Below are 27,098 nucleotides of genomic sequence, written 5' to 3'. Positions count from 1 at the left end.
GTATGTGTTACTAATGGCAAGTTATTTTTTAAAAATCTTTAAAAATTACAAAATCACTAGAATTCCCATTCCTAACCTTAGTATATTTTTAGTGTTAATAAAGGTTGCCAGAAACATTGGATCTGATTTCATATTTAATATGTGAAGTAATAGGGGCTTCCCTGGTGGCTCAGAGGTTAAAGCGTCTGCCTCCAATGCAGGAGACCCGGGTTCAATCCCTGGGTTGGGAAGATCCCCTGGAGAAGGAAATGGTAACCCACTCCAGTATTCTTGCCTGGAAAATCCCATGGATGGAGAAGCCTGGTAGGCTACAGTCCACAGGGTTGCAAAGAGTCAGACGCGACTATGGGAAGTAATACACATAATTTCATTATCATACACAGAAACAAAGTAGTAATTAGCTTAGCTATTTTCAGCCTGTGGTCTCTGGGAATGACTTTCCTTTTATGCACAGCAATATTTTCACTCTTCCTTTCAAGAATTACCTACCCGTGACCTTTAGTACACTAACAATAACCTTGAACACTGGCTTCTTTTAATGCCCTTTTCACCTGCTCACCATCAAGCTCCTTGATATGCTATAATGACAAAATTTACTCTCAAAAATACTATACTGGTAACATCCATGTTCTTATACCTTTATCAATAAAGAACATAAAAATGACTAGAACATATAAGTATATTCAGAAAAAGTAATTGGTAGACATTAGAAATTTTAAAAAATGAGCTAAATAAGCTTATGTTTCACATTTATTTGTTCCTTTAAACTGTTTCTAATAAAGCAAACTCCTATTTTATCAGTGAAAAACACTTATAAGATTTCTCCATTAATAATACCTTTCTGCTATGTATATAATCATGTATGTAACTCTAGTCATACTCGATGCAGTTTTAATGAAAATCTGGAGGAAATAAGATTGGTGTGGAGAAACAGTTAGCATCTATTTCAGATATTCAAGGGTCATTACCCACTCCATGCCTGCGTCTGCCATAAGTTGCAATGTTAGCATCATCAGAAGGAGAAACTTATAAAGAGAAGAAAAGTTAAAAACCATAAAACGGGGCACAAGGCAGTAAAGAACAGCATACTTACTCCCCAACCTAACTGATTTTCCTGTTGCTTCAGGTCACCAATGACAAAGGATGCCTTTCCCTGGTCATAACGCTCACTTGGCAAATGGCTGGCCACACATGCAGGACAAACTGTGCTGATAATAACAACAGCTAATACTCACTCACTGCTTACCATGGGAAAGGCACAATCTCACAAGTTAATCATGTTTTTATTCCAGCTGGTAAAGAATCCGCCTGCAGTGCAGGAAACCTGGGTTCGATCCCTGGGTTGGGAAGATCCCCTGGAGAAGGGAACGGCTACCCACTCCAGCATTCTGGCCTGGAGAATTCCATGGATTGTATAGACCGTGGGGTCCCAGAGTCAGACACAACTGAGCGACTTTCACTTTCACTTTTTTTTACCCTCCGAGGAGAGATAAGTTTTCTCATTGTTTTTAAGCACAAGAGTTCATCTTTCGTACAAGTTAACAAGAAAGATTCCTATCTGTTTACTGAATATCTGTGGACTAGACACTGTACTTGGTACTTCCCCTATACTTAACGTCATTTAATCTCCACAACCCTGAAAGGCAGTAATTATTATTTACCTCCATTTCACAGGAAGTATATTTTCCTACGTCATCCCAGAGATCAATTTATTTCCAAATGTCTTTTATTCCCCTCTATCATCACTAGGTTTCAGTTTAGCTTAATTATCTCTTAAGCTTTTCATTTATTTCAAAATCAAGGTTACCATTGTATATTACTAGAAAAATCTCCACTTCTTAGGTTATTTAAAATTCTGCTTGCATATGTAATTTCCAGGTTCACATATTTCACATTAATGGTATGAAAGCAATTTAACATTCAACCCAGTCATAGGAATTTACAACACTGTACACTCAAACGAATAATAAAATGACTATGTGACTAAAGCAATTTAAAAAATGAGAAAACCAACATGGTAAAGAAAAGAAAACTTTTCAAGTGTTAATCATAAGCTGCTGTACAGCACTAGTGTGATTATATTCAATTCCTGCCTCAGAGGCTTACAATCTATTTGGACAACACACATCAAACACACTGGCAAAGAAACAAGACGAAGGCCCGTGAGCGTTAACCAAGTAGTCACCAATCTTAGCTCTGTCGTGTTTCTTCAGGGTCTAAAGAAATTTTTAAAAAATAAAGTTCTGACAAGTAGAAAATAAGAGCTTAGCCAAAGTGCACCAAAGAACATGTGGAAACAGGACAAAGAGTTAAATGAAATCACAGAATCTAAAAGTCTATGTACCTTAAATTATGTAATTAATTTCATTGCACCTACAGTGCTACGGACTTCTCTCCCATATGTAGACAGAAAGGCTTATGCACATGTAAACTCAATATGAAATTAATAAAAGTCAACGTGTTATGATCAACAAATTGTTGACTTGATGAGGCAGTTAATGAATTTGCTAGCTATCAAGCAAGCAAATGCCATTAATTCTTCTTACCTCCTATCTGAGTGAATTTAAAACTATCTATCACAAATTCTCCCTCGAAGAGTTCATATTTATTGATAGGATCTATATTATTACCTAACCATCCACCCCCACATAATAACTAACTAAAACAGTTATTTTAGTTATTTAGTTATTTTTCTCATTTTTTTATGAGAAAAAAATAGGAAACAAAAAGAGGATATTCTTCAGCTTGCAAAAACATACAGTAAAACAGAACATCTTGTTATTTAGCTCAGAGTAAAATACTCCCTGTAAACTATGCATAGCGATTATCATCAAACACTGGTAAGATCACTGCCTCTGCCATACCTCTCTATCATGGTTAAAATTGCTTTAGTCTCTTCTTTTAGATTATCCAAATACCCATAAACTAGTAATGTAAACACAGAATTACATAACCTATTTTTAAATGATTCAAGGAACCTAATAATTACCTTTACTACTTCCAATAACTCACTAAATAAATATACTAAAGACATATTACTAAACAGATTAGAAAAGTCCACTATTAACTTTTCATATCTTGACCACAAATGTTTATTCTCAGTAAAATTCAGCACCAAGTAACATTTCTTATTTTAATCACTAAGCCAATAAGTACACTGAACAATATAATATCGTACAACTGAAATCACTGAATATATACTTACTTTTCAGTAAAATCTTTACTTCTCCATTTTCTTTCTTGATCTCATTCATTACTTTATGCTTCTTTTTTTCTCTCTCCTTTTCTTTATCTCTCTCTTTAATTTTGTCTTTGATTTTATCTAAAAGACAAAATAAATACTTCAAAACATTATACAATTTTCTTTCATGAACTACAGTCCAATTTCTCAAATTACAATACACCAAGGAAATCAGAAAGAAAAAAAGATGTAATTGTTCTTTCTCTAAGTTTTTAGGAAGTATTTTTAAATTTCCTTTCATACATTAAACACTGGAATATATACATCATAAGCTGTCAAAATGTAGCATTACAAATTTTATTCTACAGATTATTCTTCACCTACTTCATTTCCAACACAACATCAGCCTAACTTCAAATCACTTAAAATAACTGGCTAACTTTAATCAGGAGAGTAAACTACAGTGGAAAAAGGGCTAGTTTTGAAGTTGGGCATATTTGTTACAACACTGGAAAAAATACTCATTCTCAATGGCCTAATGTATAAAATAATGAAATTGATGATAAATTTTCATAGGTTACACCAGGGCTAAATGAAGGAAGATATAAAAAGACTACCCAGAGTTTGATATATCTATATAATATATACATATATATGTATCTATATACATATATATGTGTGTACATATACATGTACACATATATATATGTGTGTATATATATATATATAAAAGACTAGATATTAAGTTGCCTTACCCTTGTATCTTTTAAAAAAGACATGACTGACTTGGCTAACTAGTGATACTATGATATTAAAATAAAGCATATAGGAACGCAAAGAATCATTGGTTCACATTCTAAAATTCAAACTTTGTATCTGCAAAATTATTTGATGTCCTTTTAATTCTTGTTTGTTCAACCAAGCTCCTATGCACTCAGCAACAACAATGTAGAGGAGAATTTTAAAATAGTGATGAAGTCCTTGTCCTCAAAAAGCTCACTACAATTACAAAGTTATGACACAAAACTTCACACAAAACTGCAAAATATCCTGTAACAGCCAAGATTATACACCACATATGCCAATAGCATAATTCCTTCAAATCCCTTCATACTTCTCTTTCTATAAGTACTACTCTAAATTCAGGTATTAATCATCTAATGTCTATTTAGATTACTGTCTAGATCAGTTTTGTCAAATAGAAATATAAGGGTTACCACATAAGTAAATTTACATTTTTAGCAGTCACACTAGAAACAAAAGGAAACTAGTGAAATTAATTTTAATAATATATTTTTCAACAGGGAACCAATACTAAAAAACTGTTATTGAGATATTTCACATTCTTTTATTCATAATAAGATTAAAAATTCAGTCTACAGTTTAAACTTATGGCACATCTCAATACAAAGTAGCTCAACTTTAACTGTTCAATAGCTATGTGAGACTAGGAGCTACCATACCGAACCACTCTCTGGACTACTAAAACAGATAATTCCTAAAAAACATCAAATCTATGTACTTAACAAATATTTTGAAACGTATTAATTTTAAAAATACCAATTTGAGGACTTCCCTGGTAGCTCATTGGTAAAGAATCCACTTGTAAATCCAGGAGATACAAGTTTGATCCCTCATCTGGGAAGATCCCACACGCCACGGAGCAACTAAGCTCAAGTGCCACAACTATCGAGCCTCTGCTCTAGAGTCTGGGAGTGCAGCTACTGAACCCTGTGCACCCTGGAGCCCGTGCTCTGCAGCAAGAGAAGCCATGGCAATTAGAAGCCTGTGTGCTGCAACTACAGAAAGCCCGTGCACAGCAACAAAGACCCAACACGGCCAAAAATAAATAAATAAAACTACTTTTTAAAAAGAATCAATGTCTTTTCCAAGGAGTCGGCTCTTTGAATCAGGTGGCCGAAGTATTGGAGCTTCACCTTCAGCATGAGTCCTTCCAGTGAATATTCTGGGTTGACTTCCTTTAGGATTGATTGGTCTGATCTCCTTGCAGTCCAAGGGACTCTGATGAGTCTTCTCCAGCATCACAGTTTGCAAGCATCAATTCTTTAGCACTTAGCCTTCTTTATGGACCAACTCTCACATCCATTAAATGACTACTGGGAAGACCACAGCTTTGACTATACAGACATGTGTGGGCAAAGTGATGTCTTTACTTTTTAATACACTAAGTCTGTCATAGTTTTTTTTTTTCCTAAGGAGCAAGCGTCTTTTAATTTCATGGCTGCAGTCACCATCGGCTTTATTTTGCAGCCCAAGAAAATAAAGTCTGTCACTGTTTCCATTATTTCCCCATTTACTTGCCATGAAGTGACAGGACCAGATGCCGTGATCTTCGTTTTTTGAATGCTGAATTTTAAGCCAACTTTTTCAGTCTCCTCTTTCACCTTCATCAAGAGGCTCCTTAGTTTCTCTTTGCTTTCTGCCATTAGGGTGGTTTCATTTGTGTATCTGAGGTTGTTGACATTTCTCCCTAAAATCTTCATTCCAGCTTGTGATTTACCCAGCCCGGTATATCACATGATACATTCTGCACATAAGTTAAATAAACAGGTTGACAATGTACAGCCTTAACATACTCCTTTCCCAATTTTCAACCAGTCCATTGTTGCACGTCCGGTCCTAACAGTTTTCTCAGGAGACAGGTAAGTTGGTCTGGTATTCCTATCTCTTGAAGAATTTTCCAGTTTGTTGTGATCTACAGTCAAAGGCTCTAGCATACCCAATGAAACGCATGTTTTTTCTGGAATTCCCTTGCTTTTTCCATTTGATCAATGGCTATTGGAATTTGATCTCTGATTCCCGTGCCTTGTCTAAATCCAGCTTGAAGGATCTTGAGTATTGCCTTGCTAGCATGTGAAATGAGGACAATTATGCGGTAGTTCGAATATTCTATGTCATTGCCCTTCCTTAGGTTTGGAATGAAAACTAACCTTTTCTAGTTCTGATATATGCTCATATACAACTTATTCTAAAGTTCTAGAATTGATTAAACTGTTCTCATACTTCAGATTAGCTCACTACTCTTACTTTTTGATGTTTTAAAATCCTTGAAATCATATCACAGGCTGTCATTCAGCCATAAAATGTCAGCACAAATAGCTGGAGCCTAGAAACATATATAAGTTAATATTGCGTAAGTAATCACACTTTTTTTAAATGAACTAGTTACATATCACTTAAAATCACAACTGAAGAAAACACTTATCTGTAATGTCTCCACATTTCTTTTCCCAATTACCCCTAAATATTTATTAACCTAAAAGTATTTTTCAATAACTATTAAACTTTTAAAAGCTTATTAAAGTATAATATACATACAGGAAAAAAAGCATGTAAGTACCATAAACTGCTCAATTTTCACAAAAATAAACAGCACCCAGTACCCCTGTGTTCCCTTCAGTCTTTATGCAGTACTGCAAAGGGTAACCATGATCCTGACTTCTAACACCAAAGATTAAAACAACTATAGAATTTTAATGGCAAAAAAAGAATATGAAAAAAAAAAAAAAAAAGAATATGAGCTATAAACCTACAACAGAATATATTTTTGCAAAGTAAAATTAAACTAGTTTGCAGGAAATAAAACTGTAATATAGCATGATCCAATTTTTATAGACTTTATAAATATATTTTCTTACTGATTTTTTAAGTAGTTTTCTGTTCAAAGAAAAATGGAACAGAAGGCAAAGAGATTTCTCTATGTACCTCCTGCCTCTAAACATCACAATTTTTAAGAATTTATAATTAATATACATACATTCAAAAAACAGACTGAAAGATAATAATGCAAATCATTAAAAGCCATTACTTTAAAGTGGCAAAAAGTTTCTAAGCTTCTGCAGTAGGAGTATATCAGTTGTGTAATACAGGAAATGGCAAGAGTGAACATTGACATTTTAGGAATCAGTGAACTAAAATGGACTGGAATGGGCAAATTTAATTCAAATGACCATTATCTCTACTACTGTGGGCAAGAATACCTTATCAGAAATGGAGTAGCCCTCACTGTCAACAAAAGAGTCCAAAATGCAGTACTTGGGTGCAATTTCAAAAATGACAGAATGATCTCTGTTCGTTTCCAAGGCAAACCATTCAATATCACAGTAATCCAAGTCTATGCGCCAACCAGTAATGCTGAAGAAGCTGAAGTTGAAAGGTTCTATGAAGACCTACAAGACCTTCTAGGACTAACACCCAAAAAAGATGTCCTTTTCATTATAGGGGACTGGAATGCAGAAGTAGGAAGTCAAGTGATACCTGGAGTAACAGGCAAATTTGGCCTTGGAGTACAAAATGAAGCAGGGCAAAGGCAAACAGTGTTTGCCAAGAGAACTCACTGGTCATAGCAAACACCCTCTTCCAACAACACAAGAGAAGACTCACATGTGGACATCACCAGATGGTCAACACCGAAATCAGACTGATTATATTCTTTGCAGCTAAAGATGGAGAAGCTCTATACAGTCAGCAAAAACAAGACCAGGAGCTGACTGTGGCTCAAATCATGAACTCCTTATTGTCAAATTCAGACTTAAATTGAAGAAAGTAGGCAAAACCACTAGACCATTCAGGTATGACCTAAATCAAAATCCTTATGATTATATAGTGGAAGTGACAAATAGATTCAAGGTATTAGATCTGACAGACACAGTGCCTGAAGAACTATGGATGGAAGTTCATGACACTGTACAGGAGACAGTGATCAAGACCATCCCCAAGAAAAAGAAATGCAAAAAGATAATATGGTTGTCTGAAGAGGCCTTACAAATAGCTGAGAAAAGAAGAGAAGCAAAAGGCAAAGGAGAAAAGGAAAGACATACCCATTTGAATGCAGAGTTCCAAAGAATAGCAAGGAAAGATAAGAAAGCCTTCCTCAGTGATCAATGCAAAGAATAGAGGAAAACAATAGAATGGGAAGGACTAGAGATCTCTTCAAGAAAATTAGAGATACCAAGGGAATATTTCATGCAAAGATGGGCACAATAAAGGACAGAAATGGTATGGATCTAACAGAAGTAGAAGATATTAAGAAGAGGTGGCATGAATACACAGAAGAACTATACAAAAAATATCTGCATGACCCAGATAACCATGATGATGTGATCACTAACCTGGAGCCAGACATCCTGGAGTGCAAAGTCAAGTGGGCCTTAGGAAGCATCACTACGAACAAAGCTAGGGGAGGTGACAGAATTCCAGTTGAGCTATTTCAAATCCTAAAAGATGCTGCTGTGCTGCACTCAATATGCCAGCAAATTTGGAAAACTCAGCAGTGGCCACAGGTCTGGAAGAGGTCAGTTTTCATTCCAAACCTAAAGAAGAGCAATGCCAAAGAATGTTCAAACTACCGGACAATTGCACTCATCTCACATGCTAGCAAAGTAATGCTCAAAATTCTCTAAGCCAGGCTTCAACAGTACGTGAAACATGAACTTCCGGATGTTCAAGCTGGATTTAGAAAAGACAGAGGAACCAGAGACCAAATTGTTAACATCTGCTGGATCATTGAAAAAGCAAGAGAGTTCCAGAAAAAGCCTTTGATTGTGCAGATCACAATAAAATGTGGAAAATTCTGAAAGAGATGGGAATACCAGACCACCTGACCTGCCTCTTGAGAAATCTGTATACAGGTTAAGAAGCAACAGTTAGAACCAGACATGGAACAACAGCCTGTTCTCAAATTAAGGAAGGAGAACGTCAAGGCTGCATATTGTCACCCTGCTTATTTAACTTACATGCACAAGCTGGAATCAAGACTGCTGGAGAAATATCAGTAACTTCAGATACGCAGATGACACCACCCTTATGGCAGAAAGTGAAGAGGAACTAAAGAGTTTCTTGATGAAAGTGAAAGAGAGTGAAAAAACTTGCTTAAAACTCAACATTGAAAAAACTAAGATCATGGCATCTGGTCCCATCACTTCATGGCAAATAGATGGGGAAACAATGGAAACAGTGAGAGACTATTTTTGGGGGCTCCAATATCACTGCAGATGGGGACTGCAGCCATGAAATTAGAAGATGTTTGCTTCCTGGAAGAAAAGCTATGACCACCCTAGACAGCATGTTTAAAAGCAGACATTACTTTGCTAACCACGGTCCATCCAGTCAAAGCTATGATTTTTCCAGTAGTCATGTATGGATGCGAGAGTTGGACTATAAAGAAAGCTGAGCGCCAAAGAACTGATGAACTGTGGGGTTGGAGAAGATTCTTGAGAGTCCCTTGGACTGCAAGGAGGTCCAACCAGTCAATGCTCAAGGAAATCAGTCCTGAATATTCAGTGGAAGGACTGATGCTGAAGCTGAAGTTCTAATACTTTGGCTACCTGATGCAAAGAACTGACTCATCAGAAAAGACCCTGATTCTGGGAAAGACTGAAGGCAGGAGAAGGGGGCAAGAGGATGAGATGGCTGGATGGTACCACCGACTTGATGGACACAAGTTTGAGCAAGCTCCAGGAGTTGGTGATGTACAGGGAAGCCTGGCATGCTGCAGTCCATGGGGTTGCAAAAAGTTGTACATGACTGAGCGACTGAACTGAACTGAATACACAAAAAGGGGTCTTGAAATATGCCCTCAAGTACAGTATTAAATAGTTCAAGTAAAAGTAAGGTAAGTGTGAAGTCATTATATGAAAGACACCTATGGAAACAAAACAATGACATAGCCAAGAGAGCAAGAGTGACTGACAACCTAACTGCATTTACCGCCTATCCTATACCCTCAAAACAAAGGAAACAAAAAAACAAATAAGCCTATATATACACAGTAGAAAAGCATTTTTGTGGCATAACTGTTGTCCCAACATACACATCTATCTCAGTCTCGACCTCACTCACTCTTCCAGGAATTTTTTGCTTCCTGTCAGAGCACATCCTTTTTTCAAAATCCAACTTAAAGTACATTCATTAAATTTTCTGTAGTCATATTACAGATAGTATAAAGATGCTATGTTAGGTATTTACTTGTTACAGGCAAACATGTAACAGCTATGAGAAAGTGGGAAACCCACAAGCTAAGAAGACCCAGGTTCAAATTTAAGCTCTATGCTGCTGCTGCTGCTAAGTCGCTTCAGTCGTGTCCGACTCTGTGCGACCCCATAGACGGCAGCCCACCAGGCTCCCCCGTCCCTGGGATTCTCCAGGCAAGAATACTGGAGTGGGTTGCCATTTCCTTCTCCAATGCATGAAAGTGAAAAGTGAAAGTGAAGTCGCTCAGTCATGTCTGACTCTCAGCGACCCCATGGACTGCAGAGCACCAGGCTCCTCCATCCATGGGATTTTCCAGGCAAGAGTACTGGAGTGGGTTGCCATTGCCTTCTCCGTAAGCTCTGTAACCCTGATAACTAACATACTTTCAGATCTCCAGTTTCAGCTGTAAAATGGAGTTTAGGTAAGATTAAATAGAAGTATATACAAAAACATTTTATAAAATAAATATGCCTTATAAATATAGACTACTATTATCTATCTACCCATACTACTGAGGTATAATAAACATTTCGGACCATAACAATTGAGAACTCCACTGTCTATACAACCTCAAGTCTGCTGCTACTACACAGTAATGCATTTTTATTTATAAAGGCCACTTCTAGGTCTTTTCACACACACACAAAAAAGACTCCCTGGCATCTAGTTTACTGAATAGGTTGTTCTTTAACGATCATCATTCTTAAGTTTTTATTTCTTTCCATGACCAAGAATTTGTACAGTTTTAACCTTCAGGGTTTAATCTAAGGCTTGGAAAGAATTTCTAGCTCACCTTCCCATCACAATTCTTAGAATAAAAGTAAGAATTATTCCATCATAAGAACAACAAAAGTATTTGTTTAGCAAAGTCCAATTTAACATAAGGACAAGTTTTATTTTAAAATAAAAAGGGGGAATACAGGACAGATGGAACACAGATGCTAAGAGACCCACAAAAACAATTTAAACCTAAAGAGGCCAAAGGAATAGAAGAATGAAGGAAAAAAGAAGGAATAAGTAAGTCATTATCAACTCACAACATACTATAAATTATGTATGTGGGAAAACACACATGGGCTAAAGACATTTCTCATATGGAAAAGTTAAGACATAAAAAGGAAAGCTAATGAAAATAGTTTCAAACAAAATATAAATGGGATTCGTTAAACATATGGTCAACTTATGGTTTATTCACATAAACCATATATGCGCAATGTATAATAACATACATTTCATTCACCCAATACATTTCTATTGAGCACTTATGTTTAAGAGGCAAAAACGAATTCTAGTGCTTGACTAAAGAACCTTAAAACTGATAAGGTATCAGTTGATTCTTACGTTAAGCACCAGTTTGGAAATGCGTCTTTTTTTTTTAAAGCTTTTACTGAATTTGCCACAATACTGTTTCTGTTCTACATTTTTTGGCCACAAGACATATGGGAAGCCAGCTCCCCAAACAGGAATCGAACCCACACCCCCTGCATTGGAAGGTGAAGTCTCAACCACTGGACCTCTAGGGAAGTCCCCTGGAAACCAGCTCTTAAATAATAAAATGACTGTTTTCGCCTGGTTATAATCAAATTCAGTAGTCTCCACAAGTATTGATGTTATTATAATAATGTAAGGATGAAAACACACACACACACACACACACAAATATTACATGAACTGCTCCAGTAAGAAAGCAAAACTTAGAAAAAGCACTGTGAATACCTTTAAGAAACTGATCAAATATATCAATAAGCTATTCACCTGGAATCTTCAAATTAATTCACAGATTTCCAGATAACACACAATTGCCACCTATGTTTTAACAGTTCTAATTACATTTCTACATACATCACTGCTTTCAAAAATACAATTCATTTTAACTTTCACTGTCATATTCATACTGACTTCAAAAACAGAAGAAAAAACAGCAATCGAGAATCATTTTTATTGTTTCACCTGTCATTTATCACCCAGGGAAAAGAGGTGGCAGCTCTAACTTCGGGCAGTCACTGATGGGCTCATTCTCATTTGTTCTGTGCTAAGAAACTAGACCAGGTCCACTAACACTATACTGAATAATACCGCAAGCAGGTTCTCGATCTCATGCTGTATTCTAGTTAGCTACAAGCATATCTTTCTTCTCAGCATCATTCCTGCTCCCACCAGTGTACATTCCTTGAGGCAGAGATGGTTCTCCCTCAATAAATGCTTGTTTGATGCTGAAAGAAGTCCTGTAATAAAGTGAGATATTACTGTTATTTTCTATGGTTTACCACGACTTTCTCTCCAGTAAGGTACTCTAGGTTGATCTTTGTTAACTCTTCCTTCTCTTCTACGGCAAGAAAGGGAATTCTTAGTCCTGAAAACCTTTCAGGATTAGTTCTTCAAATGTATATATATCCCTTTTCTAAGTGACCTGGTCATTTTTGACAAACAGTTTTAAGATTTAATGAAGCTATTCTTCAACAACAGCAGGAATCCAAAACTTTTCTGGATTAGCCTCAATAAAGACAAATAATTTTTCCCAAAAGACAATGGGGTTATTTCTTTTTTACAAAAAGCTGCTTTTACACAAAGAACTCTTACACTTTAACACCAAGAAAAGAAAATATTATAAACAGAAAAATAAAAATCTTAAAAAGAAAATAGTAAACAGAAAAAGGTACAAAGCACATAAAACAAGCACATTTCAAACAATGTTAATGTCCCATAAACATGAAGAAAAACTCAATTAAAATAATGTAAAATCATTTTTTTCACCTATCAAACTGACCGGTTTTATTGGGATATTCATATATCACTGAATAGTAAGTTTAAGGTGTATACAGCATAATGATTTGATTTACATGTATCACAAACTGTCCATCATCTTATATAAACACAAAATTTTTTCTTAACTAGTGCTGCTTGGCAAAGGTGAAGTAAATAGGTACTTCTGCACAATGATAATGAGCATAAACTGACAGCCTTCAGTTCAGTTCAGTCACTCAGTCGTGTCCGACTCTTTGCGACCCCATGAATCGCAGCACGCCAGGCCTCCCTGTCCATCACCAACTCCCGGAGTTCACTGAGACTCACGTCCATCGAGTCGGTGATGCCATCCAGCCATCTCATCCTCTGTCGTCCCCTTCTCCTCCTGCCCGCAATCCCTCCCAGCATCAGAGTCTTTTCAATGAGTCAACTGGAGGGCAATTTAACAACACACTGAACAAATATTAAAACCCATCATTCCTTTTATCCCACAATTCCACAACTAGGATTTATTAAAAAGAAAGCCAAGTTTGCACAAAAATGCTCATGCAAGGGCCTTCACCCCATATTATTCTTTTCCTATATTATTTTTAATAGTAAAAACCTATAAATAACATGTTTAATAATGAAAATTAGTTAAATTTGGGTATATTAAGAAATGGAAGATTATGAAGTCATTAAAAATTATGTTTGTGTGCATACATGCTAAGTCACTTTAGTCATGTGCGACTCTGCAACTCCACGGACTGTAGCCCACCAGGCTCCTCTGTCCATGGGATTCTCCAGGTAAAAACAATGGAGTGGGTTGCCATGCCCTCCTCCAGAGAGTCTTGCCAAGCCAAGGACTGAACTCATGTCTCTTATATCTGCTGCATTGGCAAGTGGGTTCTTTACGACCAGCGCCACCTGGGAAGCCCCCCCAAAATCATATTTAAATAATAGTTAACTTCACAGGCAAAATTTTCAAGATACGTTAGAGGAAAACTGCAAGTTGATATATATGTGTAAACCTATAAAAGAATCCCAAGTTTGACATATAATATACTGTGTGTATATATATATGTAAACACACACATTTATGTGTATATATCTGTATATGTATGTATGTATTCACACAAATACAAACATAAAGGATCTTAAAACAAGAGAAATTGTTTATAAGTTTATATAAGAAAGAGTTTGATTTCCCAGTTCTCTTACCCTCACCCCAAACATTCAAGTGATCATTTCAATCTCACCCCTTAAGGCAAACACAGAACATTCATTTTCTGAAGAAAGTGAACAGGCCTAAGACTCGGAGATCCTGCTGCTGCTGCTGCTGCTGCTGCTGCTAAGTCGCTCAGTCGTGTCCGACTTTTTGTGACCCCATGGACTGCAGCCTACCAGGCTCCTCTGCCCATGAGATTTTCTAGGCAAGAGTACTGGAGTGGGGTGCCATTGCCTTCTCCCAGGTACCCTAGGCAAGGTAAATATAAGCTGATTGTACTTACCTAAAATACTTTCTGAACTGCATCAGAAATTTTTTAAAAAGAGAACTTTTGAAAATTAAAAATACAACAGCAAAACTGATAGGCTTAATTAAAAGGCTAAAAGAGATCAAGTTTAGATATTCTTCCAGAAAGCAGAGCAACAGCAAAAGAAGTAAAAAATAGCAAAAAATAAAGCAACCCAAAGGATCTATTCAGGAGCTCCAATATCAAACGAACTGAAATTGCACAAAAAAGAAACAACTGTATAAGGAAGAAAAATATCAATCAATCAATAAATCCTCCCCCCCCAAAAATCAGTCTCCAAAATGCAGATTCTTTAACGGATGAGTACAAAGAATGGCATTCAGCACTGTAGCCCCCTTACCCTCACACCCTACCCCCCTTGCAGCAGCACACCCTCATGAAATTTCAGTACACTGGGGATAAAGAAAGATTCTAAAAGCCTCCAGAGTAGGAGAAAAGAAAAAAAAAAAAAATATATATATATATATATATATCAGGTAACAATGTGTAACTGGACTCCAACGTAACACTAGACGCTAGAAAGCAGTACTGCAGCAGTGCCTTCACAATTCAGAATGAAAATGTTTTCTAACCTAGAACTTTTGAATCTGCAAAACTATGAATCAAGTATGTAGGAAGACATTTTCAGACAAGCAAAAGTTCAAAATTTTTATCATGTGTGCATCCTTTCTTAGGAAGTTACTTGAGGGTATACTGAAGTAAACGAGTACACAAAGAAGGAAGAAGACTTGAGACATAGGAAACAGGACCCAGAGCACAGAAGAGCAACACGAGAAAGTATCAGTATGAAAGCTGTGCAGTAAGCTCCAAGGGTAACAGGATGGGTCAGAAATAAGAATGGAGAACTGTAGAAAAACTATTCCCAGGAATAAAGGAGAATCACCAGATTACCTCATCACAGAACAGAGAAGACAGAAAATGAAGTAATAAGTATGTGTGTAAATGAAAAAGAGGCAATTTTTAGCTTTCTGAAAACCAAGAAAGAACTTCTGATCTGCACTGAACAGTATTTGCAAAGTCAATAAGGCCTGATTATTGCTTAATAATCTTAATAACCTTAGATAGGTTTATGAAATTATTAGAGATAAGAAGGAAGCTAAATTATAGAAGTGATCAATTCGTATTTATCCTAACAAGAATAACCTCAGATATGCAGATGACACCACACTTGATGAAAGTGAAAGAGGAGAGTGAAAAAGTTGGCTTAAAGGTCAACATTCAGAAAAGGAAGATCATGACATCCGGTCCCATCAATGCATGGCAAATAGATGGGGAAAGAGTGGAAACAGTGGCTGACTTTGTTTTCCTGGGCTCCAAAATCACTGTGGATGGTGACTGCAGCCATGAAATTAAAAGACGCTTACTCCTTGGAAGCAAAGTTATGACCAACCTAGATAGCATATTGAAAAGCAGAGACATTACTTTGTCAACAAAGGTCCGTCTACTCAAGGCTATGGTTTTTCCAGTAGTCATGTATGGATGTGAGAGTTGGACTATAAAGAAAGCTGAGCACCGAAGAATTCATGCTTTTGAACTGTGGTGTTGGAGAGGACTCCTGAGAGCCCCTTGGACTGCAAGGAGATCCAACCAGTCCCTCCTAAAGGAGATCAGTCCCGGGTGTTCATTGGAGGGACTGATGCTGAAGCTGAAACTCCAATACTTTGGCCACTTCATGCAAAGAGCTGACTCATTTGAAAAGACCCTGATGCTGGGAAAGATTGAGGGCAGGAGGAGAAGGGGACGACAGAGGATGAGAAGGTTGGATGGCATCACCGACACAATGGACATGGGTTTGGGTGAACTCCGGGAGATGGTAATGGACAGGGAGGCCTGGCATACTGAAGTTCATGGGGTCACAAAGAGTTGGACACGACTGAGCAACTGAACTGAACTGAATGCAATGTATGTCTAAAACTGATCAATTAAAAAATAAAAGGTAATGAACATTTTATTCAGAAGTTTGAAATTAAAAGGAGATGAGAATTAAGAATTACACCTGTGGGAGAGATGAATCAGGAGTTTGGATTAGTACATGCAGATTATTATGGATAGAATGGATAAACAACAAAGTCCCACCATATAACACAGGGAACTATATTCAACATCTTATAATAAGCATTAATGGACAGAATATGAAAAAATATATATATCTATATCTGAATCACACATCTGTATAGCAGAAATTAACACAACATTGTAAATGAGCTATATGGCAATAAAAAAAATTTTTTAAAGAGTTACAGCTGGACAGGGACAATGGAGAGAGCCTTGGCCATTTTTTATTATAAACTTTTCAGTACTGTGTTTTTTTAAACTGGAGGATGGTTCTTTTATAAAATACTGTGCTGGTTTCTTCCATATATCAACATTATTTGATTTTTTTAATTAAACTTCATTTTTAAAACTTACAAAGTCATGATCTTCCTCCCATACCCATTGTTGTTGTTGTTCATTCGCTAAGTTGCGTCCAACTCTTTGTGACCCCGTGGACTGCAGAGCGCCAGGCTTCCCTGTCCTTCACTATCTCTTAAGAGTTTGCGCACACTCATGTCCATTGAGTCAGTGATGCTATTCAATCTCATCCTCTGTCGTCCCCTTCTCCTCCTGCCCTCAATCTTTCCAGCATCAGGGTCTTTTCCAATGAGTCAGGTAATTACCTTAGTCTAACTATGAGGAAGACATCAGACAAATCCCACATGAGGGACATTTTACAAAATACCTAACCAATATTCCTCGAACTGTCAAGGTCATCAAAAGCAATAAAAGCCTAAGAAACTATCATAGCCAAGAGCAACCTAAATAGACATGACAACTAAATATAATGTGGTATCTTCAAGCACTCCAACGTTCACTGCAGTGCTGTTTACCATAGCCAAGACATGGAAGCAACCTAAATATCAACAGAAGAATGGATAAAGATGTGGTACAGATTTACAATGGAATATTAGCCATAAAAAGAGGTAAAACTGTGCCATTTGCAGAAATTTGGATGGACCTAGAGAATTTCACACAGAGTGAAATCAGAAAGAGAAAAACAAATACCATATATTAACTTATATATGTGGAATCTAGAGAAAACCAGAAATAGACACAGCTGTATGAATACCAAAGCGGAAGAGGGGGGTTGGATGAATTAGGACAGTGGGGTTCACATAAATACACTATTGATATTATGTATGAAATAAATAACTAAGGAGAACCTACTATACAGCACAGGAACTCTACTCAACGCTCTACGATGACCTACCTGGGAAGGAAATCTAAAAAAGAGGAGATATACGTAAAAATAGAGAATACTGGCAAAAAAAGAATGAAGTAATGCCATCTGCAGCAACATGGATGAATCTGGAGATTATTAAATGAAGTAAGTCAGACAAAGACAAACATCATGATACTGCTTATATGAGGAATCTAAAAGACAAAATGATACAAAAAAAAAAAACTTATTTACAAACTGAAACAGACACAGGCTTAGAGAAGGAATTTATGGTTATGGTGGGGGGCAGAGAGGGAGCGAGGATTAGATTGGGAGTTTAGGATTGACATAAACACACTGCTATATTTAAAATAAATAATCAAAAAGGACCTGCTGTATAGCACAGAGAACCTGCTCAATAAATTATATGGGAAAAGAATTTGGGAAAAAAAGATATATGTATAACTAGAAAAAAAAACAGAGTAAAATTTTAAAAATAAACATCTCTAGATAGCAAATATTAATTTTTAAAATGTAATATCCTAAATAGGATCCTTGAACAGAAAAAGGAAATCAGGTAAAAAATAAGGATCTGGGACTTCCCTGGTAGTCAAGTGGTTAAGATTCTGCACTTCAAATGCAGGCGGCCCAGGTGTGATTCCTGGTCAAGGAACTAGATTCCACACATTGCAGCGAAGATTCTTTGTGCCACAACTAACACCAGATGCAGCCAAGTAAACAAATATTTAAAAAAAAAAACTAAGGAAATCCGAATAAAATATGGACTTTAGTTAATGTATCGATAATGGTTCATTAATTATGACAAATATACTATACAAGTTTAAGATTTTAATAATACAAGAAAGTGATACAGTGTATATGGGAACTCGTCCCCAACATGCCTGTGCATTTAAAACTGCTCTAAAATTAAAAGCTTATTGAAATTTAGACTTCATATAAGTATATAACAACAAAACCTAGTTAATTAAAAGAAAAACACACAGTCACACACAAGTTGTGTACATGTGTACATAAACTGAACACTATGTAATGGACAGAGCTCCAAGACACACTATTAAGTTAAAAAGTACAAGTTACAGAAAAATGTAGATAGAATGTATGTTTAGGCTTTTAAAAATAAACTACATATTCTTTTCTGTAAGTGTGTATGTATGTAAAAATGCATATATGTAAATGCATAGAAAAAGGTCTGGAAGGACAGACACAAACACCCAAGGAACAAAGGGAGCTCCTGGTTTTTATTTCATGCATTTTGAAATTATTTAACATTCCTGCAACAGGAACAGATTCATATTTATGCATTACATGTGTAAGTTGTTAAGCCTAAACCATGTCTCCCTGAAAGAACAACTGATAATTATTTTCAAACAAATTATTTCTTAAGAAAAACTTAGAATCATTCCGGCATATTAGAAGGAAAGAGAAAAGAACACTTCAAAGTAAAACAATGAATTAATATGTGATGAAGTAATAAACATACATACAAATAATCTTACTTTTTTCAAAGTCCTCCCTTCATTATAACTATTCAAATGCATTTCTGTCTTACTTTACACACATTACCTCAAGATAACGTTATACTTCAAAAAGAGAATAAAAGGTGAAAACACAATACAATTATATTTATATATATATATTCTGAATATGTAAACATATATACACAATTTGTTAAATTTAAGGTTTTAACCAAAAAGAAATGCCATTCATTATGACTCATTAAAAGACACGGTTTGTGGTATAAAGAAGGATCTTCATACAGGCTCATTAGTTTTGTTTTTTTCTTTTAGTAGAAAAGTCATAAAAATACACCAAAGTAGTTCTTATGAAATGCTGGGAGAAATTCATACTAAAGCTATCAGCCACAATACATTCTTGTAGCACAAACCTCAAACAAGCTTCATGTAATGTTTTATTTGCTTTTAATATGTGCCATAATTCACAGCGCAATAATGCAGTCCACGAGATTGACTGGTCTGAGCAGTAACTGTCATCTCCTCCCCTATGACCATTCCCCACCCAGGGATAAGTATAGCTGGAAATAAGATCTGAGAAGCAGGAAGCAGAAGAGAAATGATACAGAATTGAAGGGGGGAAGCAGAAGGGAAAGTAAATTACAAAAATTATAAGAACATAAATGGAAAGAAAAAGGATACAATAAAGAGAAAATACTGTACATACAGTGGGATGGGAAAGAAGACATTTATCACACCCTCTCCCCAACAAAGTCAATCAAGACCACAGAATCCAGTGTCTTCTCAGCCCTTTTTCCTTAGCCCTTACTGCAACAGACATTATTAACCTCTTCCTCAAAAATTCTACTGAAGTTTCAGTGAAACTGAACTATCCTAATTCACTAACTCACGAATTCACAATTCACCATCCCAAATCAAATCTGCACATTCCCCTAGGGTCTATCCTAGGCATGCTTCCTCTCTTGGTTCTCTGTGTTTCCTCTAAAATGTAATCCTATAATTTAAACTATAACTTTAGGTAAAGAAACTCCAAATTAATGTCAATCCAACTCTTCTACCAAGCCCCTGGCGCCTTCATCTCTATAAAAAGTACTTAACAACAAAATTATCATCTTTCTCATATAAGTAAAGCTTAACCTCTTTTAATTCTCTCTTTATACTAATGGCACAACATCCTCCAACACTCAAATTCAAAAAATTCTCAGAAACCTTTGTAACGTGTCCTTCTTCCATTTCCCCTTAACATTATGTCGCCTGCTCAGTTCAGTCTATTTTTCTATTAAAATATGTCTATCTTTCTTCCCTTTCCATAGCTACCACAAACCCTGATTCATTACCTTCTGAAAACAGTGATCTTCCTACCTAGAGTTTCTTTTCACTCCACCAATCCACTTAGCACAGAGTGGCCAAATATTCTTTGAAATTAGTTTTTCACTAATTTCACTTGTCACTCTCTTCTGCTTTAAACAAACAAATCCTACCAAAAAAAGAAAATTTCCAATCTATGGCATTCCAGAACCTTAGTCAAAGCTCATTTTATCTTTTAATAACTTATTCTACTACTCAACCACATGCAAGATTCCAGAATGTCTGATTCATTATTATTCAAATGTCTTACTCTAATATTTTTGCTAATACCATTTAGCTGGAATGTCTTCGCCCATTCCATCTCTGCCTAAAAATCCTATATGTCCTGTAAGATCTAGGTGAAATTCAGCTTCTTTGATTAAGCCCTCCTAGATCCCCACAACTATTAATAAAAATTATCACTGCCTCTCTGTCTTATGATTCAAATTCTGACTATGTAGCTACTCCATCTGCCCTGCTGGATTATAAACTTTTTTGTAGTTATCACATGTTACTCATCTTTGTTATCTTCTACAGAACCTAGAAATGTTTTGCATACAAACAATGTTCAATATGAATGAAGTTTCCAGTGGGCAAAAGAAGAAAACGGTTCAATAGAAACAAGTTACTAGTGATAAGCATCTAAACGATCAGCAGTCACAGAAGACCAAAAAAAAAAGGTCAATATGCAGAAAAAGAAATAAACAAGATGAATAACAAATGCAGAGTGTCATTTACATTACAGCTAATTATCTCTCCAATTAAATTATAAATATTCTAATAAAAACAAGTAATATATACAGTTTTCCTCTTTGCATCCCCCCCCACTGGACCAAGGGTACAGCAAGCAGTAAATGCTTGTTGAATCCACGTAAGAAAGCAGTAGAGGATAAATTAGAGAAACAATGATGTAATATAAGAATGTACATACACTATTTTATAAAAAGCAATAAATATAAACAGAATTATTTACCACAAATGTTTTTTTGGTACTTAAACCTGCACATATAAAAGCACTGGTTCTAGCTCTTCTGCATCGTCTTCCCCAGTAGATAGAGTTGTATGATAAGGCAAGAAATGTATAAATAGGCTTCAGAAACTTGGAAGGAAAAGAAGAAAACTTTTCCTTCCTGATTAAGGGATGACTGAGATCTGACAGACATGAGGCAGATGGTATTTAAACACCTGACTCCTCTAGAGTTGTTGACCCATCCACACTGAGGGAAATTCCTGAAATCAGGGTGAACTGTCCTTATGGGTGTAACTGTAAACACTGATATGTTAAAAATCCTGAGATTTGAAAGAAACACGAAGATCCAGTCAACTAAGAACACAGGGACTTGTGAACTGCTGAACTGAGGGAGAGCTGTGGAGCTTCTGCTGCTTCTTACATAATCAGGGGCAATAAAAACTGATCTCTGAAGACTCCTCCTTTTCTGGTATTCCTTAATTCTATGTTTCTTTTTTTTTTCCATAAAGGGAAAATATTTAGTACAATGACTTATACAGTAACAACATCCTATGTTTTGTACAATAATGCAAAAAATGTTTCTACATGAAGATACTAAGAGGAAGTTCAAACTACAATTCTTACGTCTCCTTCAGGAGGGGATTAAGAAACTTCAAAGAGATTATCATACGGTAGTCTCCCCATATCCTGGGGGCTGTGGTACAAAACCAGTTGGATACCTGAAATCACAGATAGTACTGAACTCTATATATACGATGTTTTTCCTATATGTACATACATATCTACAATGAAGTTTAATTTATAAATTAGCGAGAGAGCATGTGAATTGCCAGCTCACTACTCTTATACTTTGGGGCCATTGTTAAGTAAAATAAGGGCTACTTGAACACAAGTACCGTGATACCACGAGAGTAGATCTGATAAATGAGATGGCTGCTAAGTGACTAACAGGTGGGTAGTGAGTGTGGTGTGTGGATATGCTGGACAAAAGCATGATTCACCATCTAGGAGGGATGCAGCAGGATGCTGCAAGATTTCATCACACTACTCAGAACAGCACACAATTAAAACTTATCAATTGTTTATTTCTGGAATTTTCCATTTAACATTTTCAGACGGTGGTTGACCACAAGTAACTGAAACTGCAGAAACTGAAACCTCAAACAGAGTGGTCTGCTATACAGTCAAAACGGCTCAGGCTTTGCCGTTAGACATATTAAGTTCAAATGCCAGCTCTACCACCAACTGACCAAGGCATATAAAACAAACTACTGAATTGTGTTGTCACAGCATTCTCATCTGTCAAAGGTAACAGCACTTATCTTTTAGACTGCTTTTGGAAGAATTAAAGGCAACATGTGCTTATTTCCAACACTATGCCCAGTATATTAAAGGCACTTGATAAATTTAGCCATTATTATTAAAGGCAAATAGTGGAATTTTATTAGGGAAGCATCTAGTAACATGCGTGTGTGTGTGTGTTAAGTCACTTCAGTTGTGTCTGACTCTTTGCGACCCTAGGATTATAGCCCGCCAAGCTCCTCTGTCCATGGGATTCCCCAGGCACCGGAGAATTCTGGTATTCTTTAGAATACCAGAGTGGTTGCCATGCCTTCCTCTAGGGGATCTTCCCAACCCAGGGATCAAACCCGTCCCTCTTCTGTCTCTGCACTGGCAGACGGGTTCTTTACCACAGAATGTATGCTACATTCTGTGTAGCATACACAGAATGACAAATTAGTATAGCAACAGCAGTCCCAAGAACACCAAAAGAAAAATAACAGGAAAGAAAAATAAATACTTATATACCTACATGAAAGCCAAGCCAGGCATACCATGGAAAAGAAATTTGGGCCTCCTTTTCTTCCATTAAAAGAAAAAAAATTCAGGTCAAGGTTTCTTCAATGACCTAGCAGGAAAAATTTGCTTCTAAAGCAGTATAGTCACTTCTTTTTTCCAATATATTGTAAAACAAAGATATGAAGTAGTGAGATATTATAATTGGTACCTAGGTGACAGAATTAAATCACTCTAGTCACTGAATCTTATACTACAGCTGTCATATAAAATGTGACACACAGAACCTGGGACATTCTAGACCTCTTAAGTCAACATTATACAATCATTTAATAAAAATTATACTCCATAATGCAAATAGTAAATTCTATAGTTCTTTCTGGTTAATGTAATAACATGTGGGAACAACTGCTCTAATTATATTTTTTCATACAATCAACCAATTAAGGTTCTAAATTTTTTAAGTTATACAGTTAGCTAATACCACTAAATACTGTCCTATAGGTATTTTATGTATTTCAGTTCAATGTAGGATATCCTCTAAATAAAATTTTACAAAACAAATTTATCTATTAAGGTCCTTATAAGTACACAGGGTGGAACTGTTTCAGACTTTCAAAGCTATGTTAGAAAAGCTTGCTGTTTCTACCCAGGTGTCTTGGTCTCTTTCTGCCATGTAAAAATCCTACTATCCTGATGCAGAGAAGATCATGTAAAATGGCTCTGAGAGGACAAGAGAGGGGGCCCAGCTCAGCATCTCATTATCCCTCACAAAGCAACAGGTACATTACTAAATCATCTTGGATTCACCAGATGAATAACTACCAAATAAACACAACTAAACAACCCCAGTCAGCCCTGAAGGTAATAAAAGTAGGCAATCCTGCTGAATTCCTAACCCACAACATCATTAGACTCACTAAAACAACTGTTCTTTTAAGTCTGCAAGTTTTAGGTTTGTTACACAGCAATAGCTACTGCAGCCTTCACAAAATCTTATGGTCAAGAGAGTTCAGTAAATTACGAATATACAAGACATGCACTGGCTTCACAGAAATGCTGAGGCAGAATATCATACAAACACACTGATATTTTAAAATCCAAGATGAAGGGCTAGGATATAAAGACGCTTAGCAGTATACAATGTCAAAGCTATGAAGAGAACCAAACATCTAGAAATTATCTCCTGCTTCAGTATCTGTGACACTGCATAGTTCAGTTTGCCTACAGAGCTCCATAAACATTATACTTCATATAATGCTCTACCTAGAGCTTCTTTTTCTCTTTATTGAAATCCTACCACTTTGTCTTTCGAAGTTTCTCTCAAACATCCCTCCCTCCCTCCTGCATCTTCTCTCCCTTTCTTAATATCTGCCTGCCCCCACTCCCACTAGGTACCACCATTACTTTTCATATGTCTTGTGGTATTTAACTTATTGTACTAAATTCTATAATTACTTTTTCTAGTACCCTGATAGAGAGTTTAAGCTACTTGAAGGCAGAGATTATGTGTTACTGATTTAGTCATTTTTCTTAACACCTGCCATAGCATATAAATACTAAAAATGTTTAAGCTGAAGAGTTATAATCTATTACTAGAGATCTCAGATTTAAAGACAAACACAATGCTTGATGTACCACAATGAAATCATTCTGAACATTACAAAGCAATCCTATTGTAATTCAATCTGTTCCTAATTATAAATAGTTGATAACCTTTCACTGCTACAAAACTATATACCCAGTTATCAAGTACATGTAGGAAAATCAAGTTTTCTATATATACCAGTAATAATCTGGAAAAAACTCCCCAAAATAAAGCAAAATACAAGAAAACTCATAGACTGTATTAACTATCAAAAAATTTTACAGAGACAGAAAAGAATATAATAGGTAAAAATACACATATATCTTTAAAAAAAAATTACTTGGCTGCTCTGGGTCTTAGTTGCAACAGCATGTGGGATCTACCTAGTTCCCTAAGCAGGGATTGAACCCGAGACCTCTGCATTGGCAGTGCAGACTCAGCCACTGGACACCAGGGAAGTTCCCACATGTAGCTTTTAAGTATAAAGGTAGTTCTGTAATAATTACAATTTGCCCTTATTTGATTAAAATCTCTATGAGATTAGGGTGGGAGGGAGAAGGATTCTTAACAAAATAATTCTCTAGTTATTCAAAAAGGAAAGATAAGAGTAAACGAACCGTGATCCGATCCAAACCTCACATACAAAAATTTTTCAATTGCATCACAGACCCAAATGTAAAACCTAAAATTATAAAGTATCTAAAAGAAAACACAGGAGAAAACCTGGATGACCTTGGGTTAGGCAAAGCTCCCTTAGTTAAGACACAAAAAGCACAAAATATAAAAGAAATAAATTATAAAGTGAACCTCATCAAAACTATCATGTTTTGCTGTGAAAAAGTGTAAAGGACAGTGTTAAGAGAATGAAAAGCCACAGAACTGGAGAACACATTTGCAAAAATACATATCTCATAAAGAACTTGTTCACAGAATACATAGAGAACTTTCACAATTCAGTAAGAAGAGAACACCCAATAACAGACAATTTGAACAGACAGTGCACCAAAAAGAGATAGGGATGGAAAATAAGCACATGAAAAGATGTTCAACATCACGAGTCATCAGGAATTGCAAATTAAAACCACAATGAAACACTACCACATGTCCACCAGGATGACTAAAATTTAGTAAACTGACAATAGCAACGGGCTGTGGGAATGAAAAATGAATGGTACAACCACTTTACAAAAGTCTGACAGTTCCTTATGAAGTCAAACATACACCGAGCCATGTGTGTGTATGCTCAGTCGTGTCTGACTCTTTGAGATCCCATGGACTGTCACCCACCAGGCTCTTCTGTCCATGGGATTTCCCAGGCAAGAATACTGGAGTGGGTTTCCCTTTCCTTTTCCAGGGGATTTTCTTGACCTGAGGATCCAACTTGTGTCTCTTGTGTTTCCTGCACTGACAGGTGGATTCTTCAGCACTGTACCACCTGGGACACCTGCACTTAGCCACACAACCAGAAAGTCTACTTCTAGGTATTTACTGAAGAGAAAGGAAACATATGCCCATTCCAAGATTTGTATGTGAATGTTTACAGTAGGCTTATTCATAATTATCAAAAACCAGGAATAATCCAAATGTCCATCAACTGGCAAATGGAAAAACAAAGTGCAGTGTATCCATTCAATGGACTGCTAGAAACAGAAAAAGATTGAATAGATTAATGGAACACCTCAAAAGGAATATACTAAGTGAAAAAAGCCAAATATGAAAAAATTAGATAGTTCAATTTAAATGACATTCTGGAAAAGGCAAAATCATTGGAACATAAAACAGATCAGTCCCAGACTGGAAGAAGTGGGAGAGTACTGAGTGGCAACAAGGAACTTTTTTTCTTAACTGAAGTGGAGTTGCTCTACAGTGTTGTGTTAATTTCACAACTGTTGTTGCTGTACTTTGTGTACAGCAAAGAGACTCAATTTTATATATATGTATATATATTTTCATATTCTTTCCCATTATGGTCTAATCACAGAATACTGAATATAGTTACTTTCCTGTGCTATACAGCAGGACCTTGTTTATCCATCTCGCACAGAACAGTCTGTTTCTGCTAATCCCAAACTCATCCCTTCCCCCTGGCAACCACAAGTCTGTTCTCCGTCTATTAAGTCTGTTTCTCTTTGAGAGATATTCATTTGTGTCATATGTTAGATTCCACATATAAATGACATCATATGCTATTTGTCTTTCAGATTAACTTCACTTAGTATAATCCTTACATCCACCCATGTTGCTGCAAATGGCATTATTTCGTTCTTTCTAATG

General features: G+C 36.2%; 1 protein-coding gene across 1 annotated transcript in view; it reads right to left on the bottom strand.

Annotated features, from left to right (window-relative positions):
- The window catches only part of RSBN1L (round spermatid basic protein 1 like), an 87,227-nt gene that overhangs the window by 42,841 nt on the left and 17,288 nt on the right, over positions 1-27,098 (bottom strand). Inside the window, exon 2 of the mRNA XM_027539766.1 lies at positions 3,206-3,322. Coding sequence (XP_027395567.1) covers positions 3,206-3,322 — 117 coding nt within the window. The remainder of the gene's footprint in view (positions 1-3,205; positions 3,323-27,098) is intronic.

This window comes from Bos indicus x Bos taurus, chromosome 4, assembly GCF_003369695.1.
Source record: "Bos indicus x Bos taurus breed Angus x Brahman F1 hybrid chromosome 4, Bos_hybrid_MaternalHap_v2.0, whole genome shotgun sequence".
In the NCBI taxonomy this organism is placed as follows: domain Eukaryota; kingdom Metazoa; phylum Chordata; class Mammalia; order Artiodactyla; family Bovidae; genus Bos; species Bos indicus x Bos taurus.
Note: the sequence above shows the minus strand (reverse complement) of the source record. Positions and strands in the feature narration are given on the sequence as shown.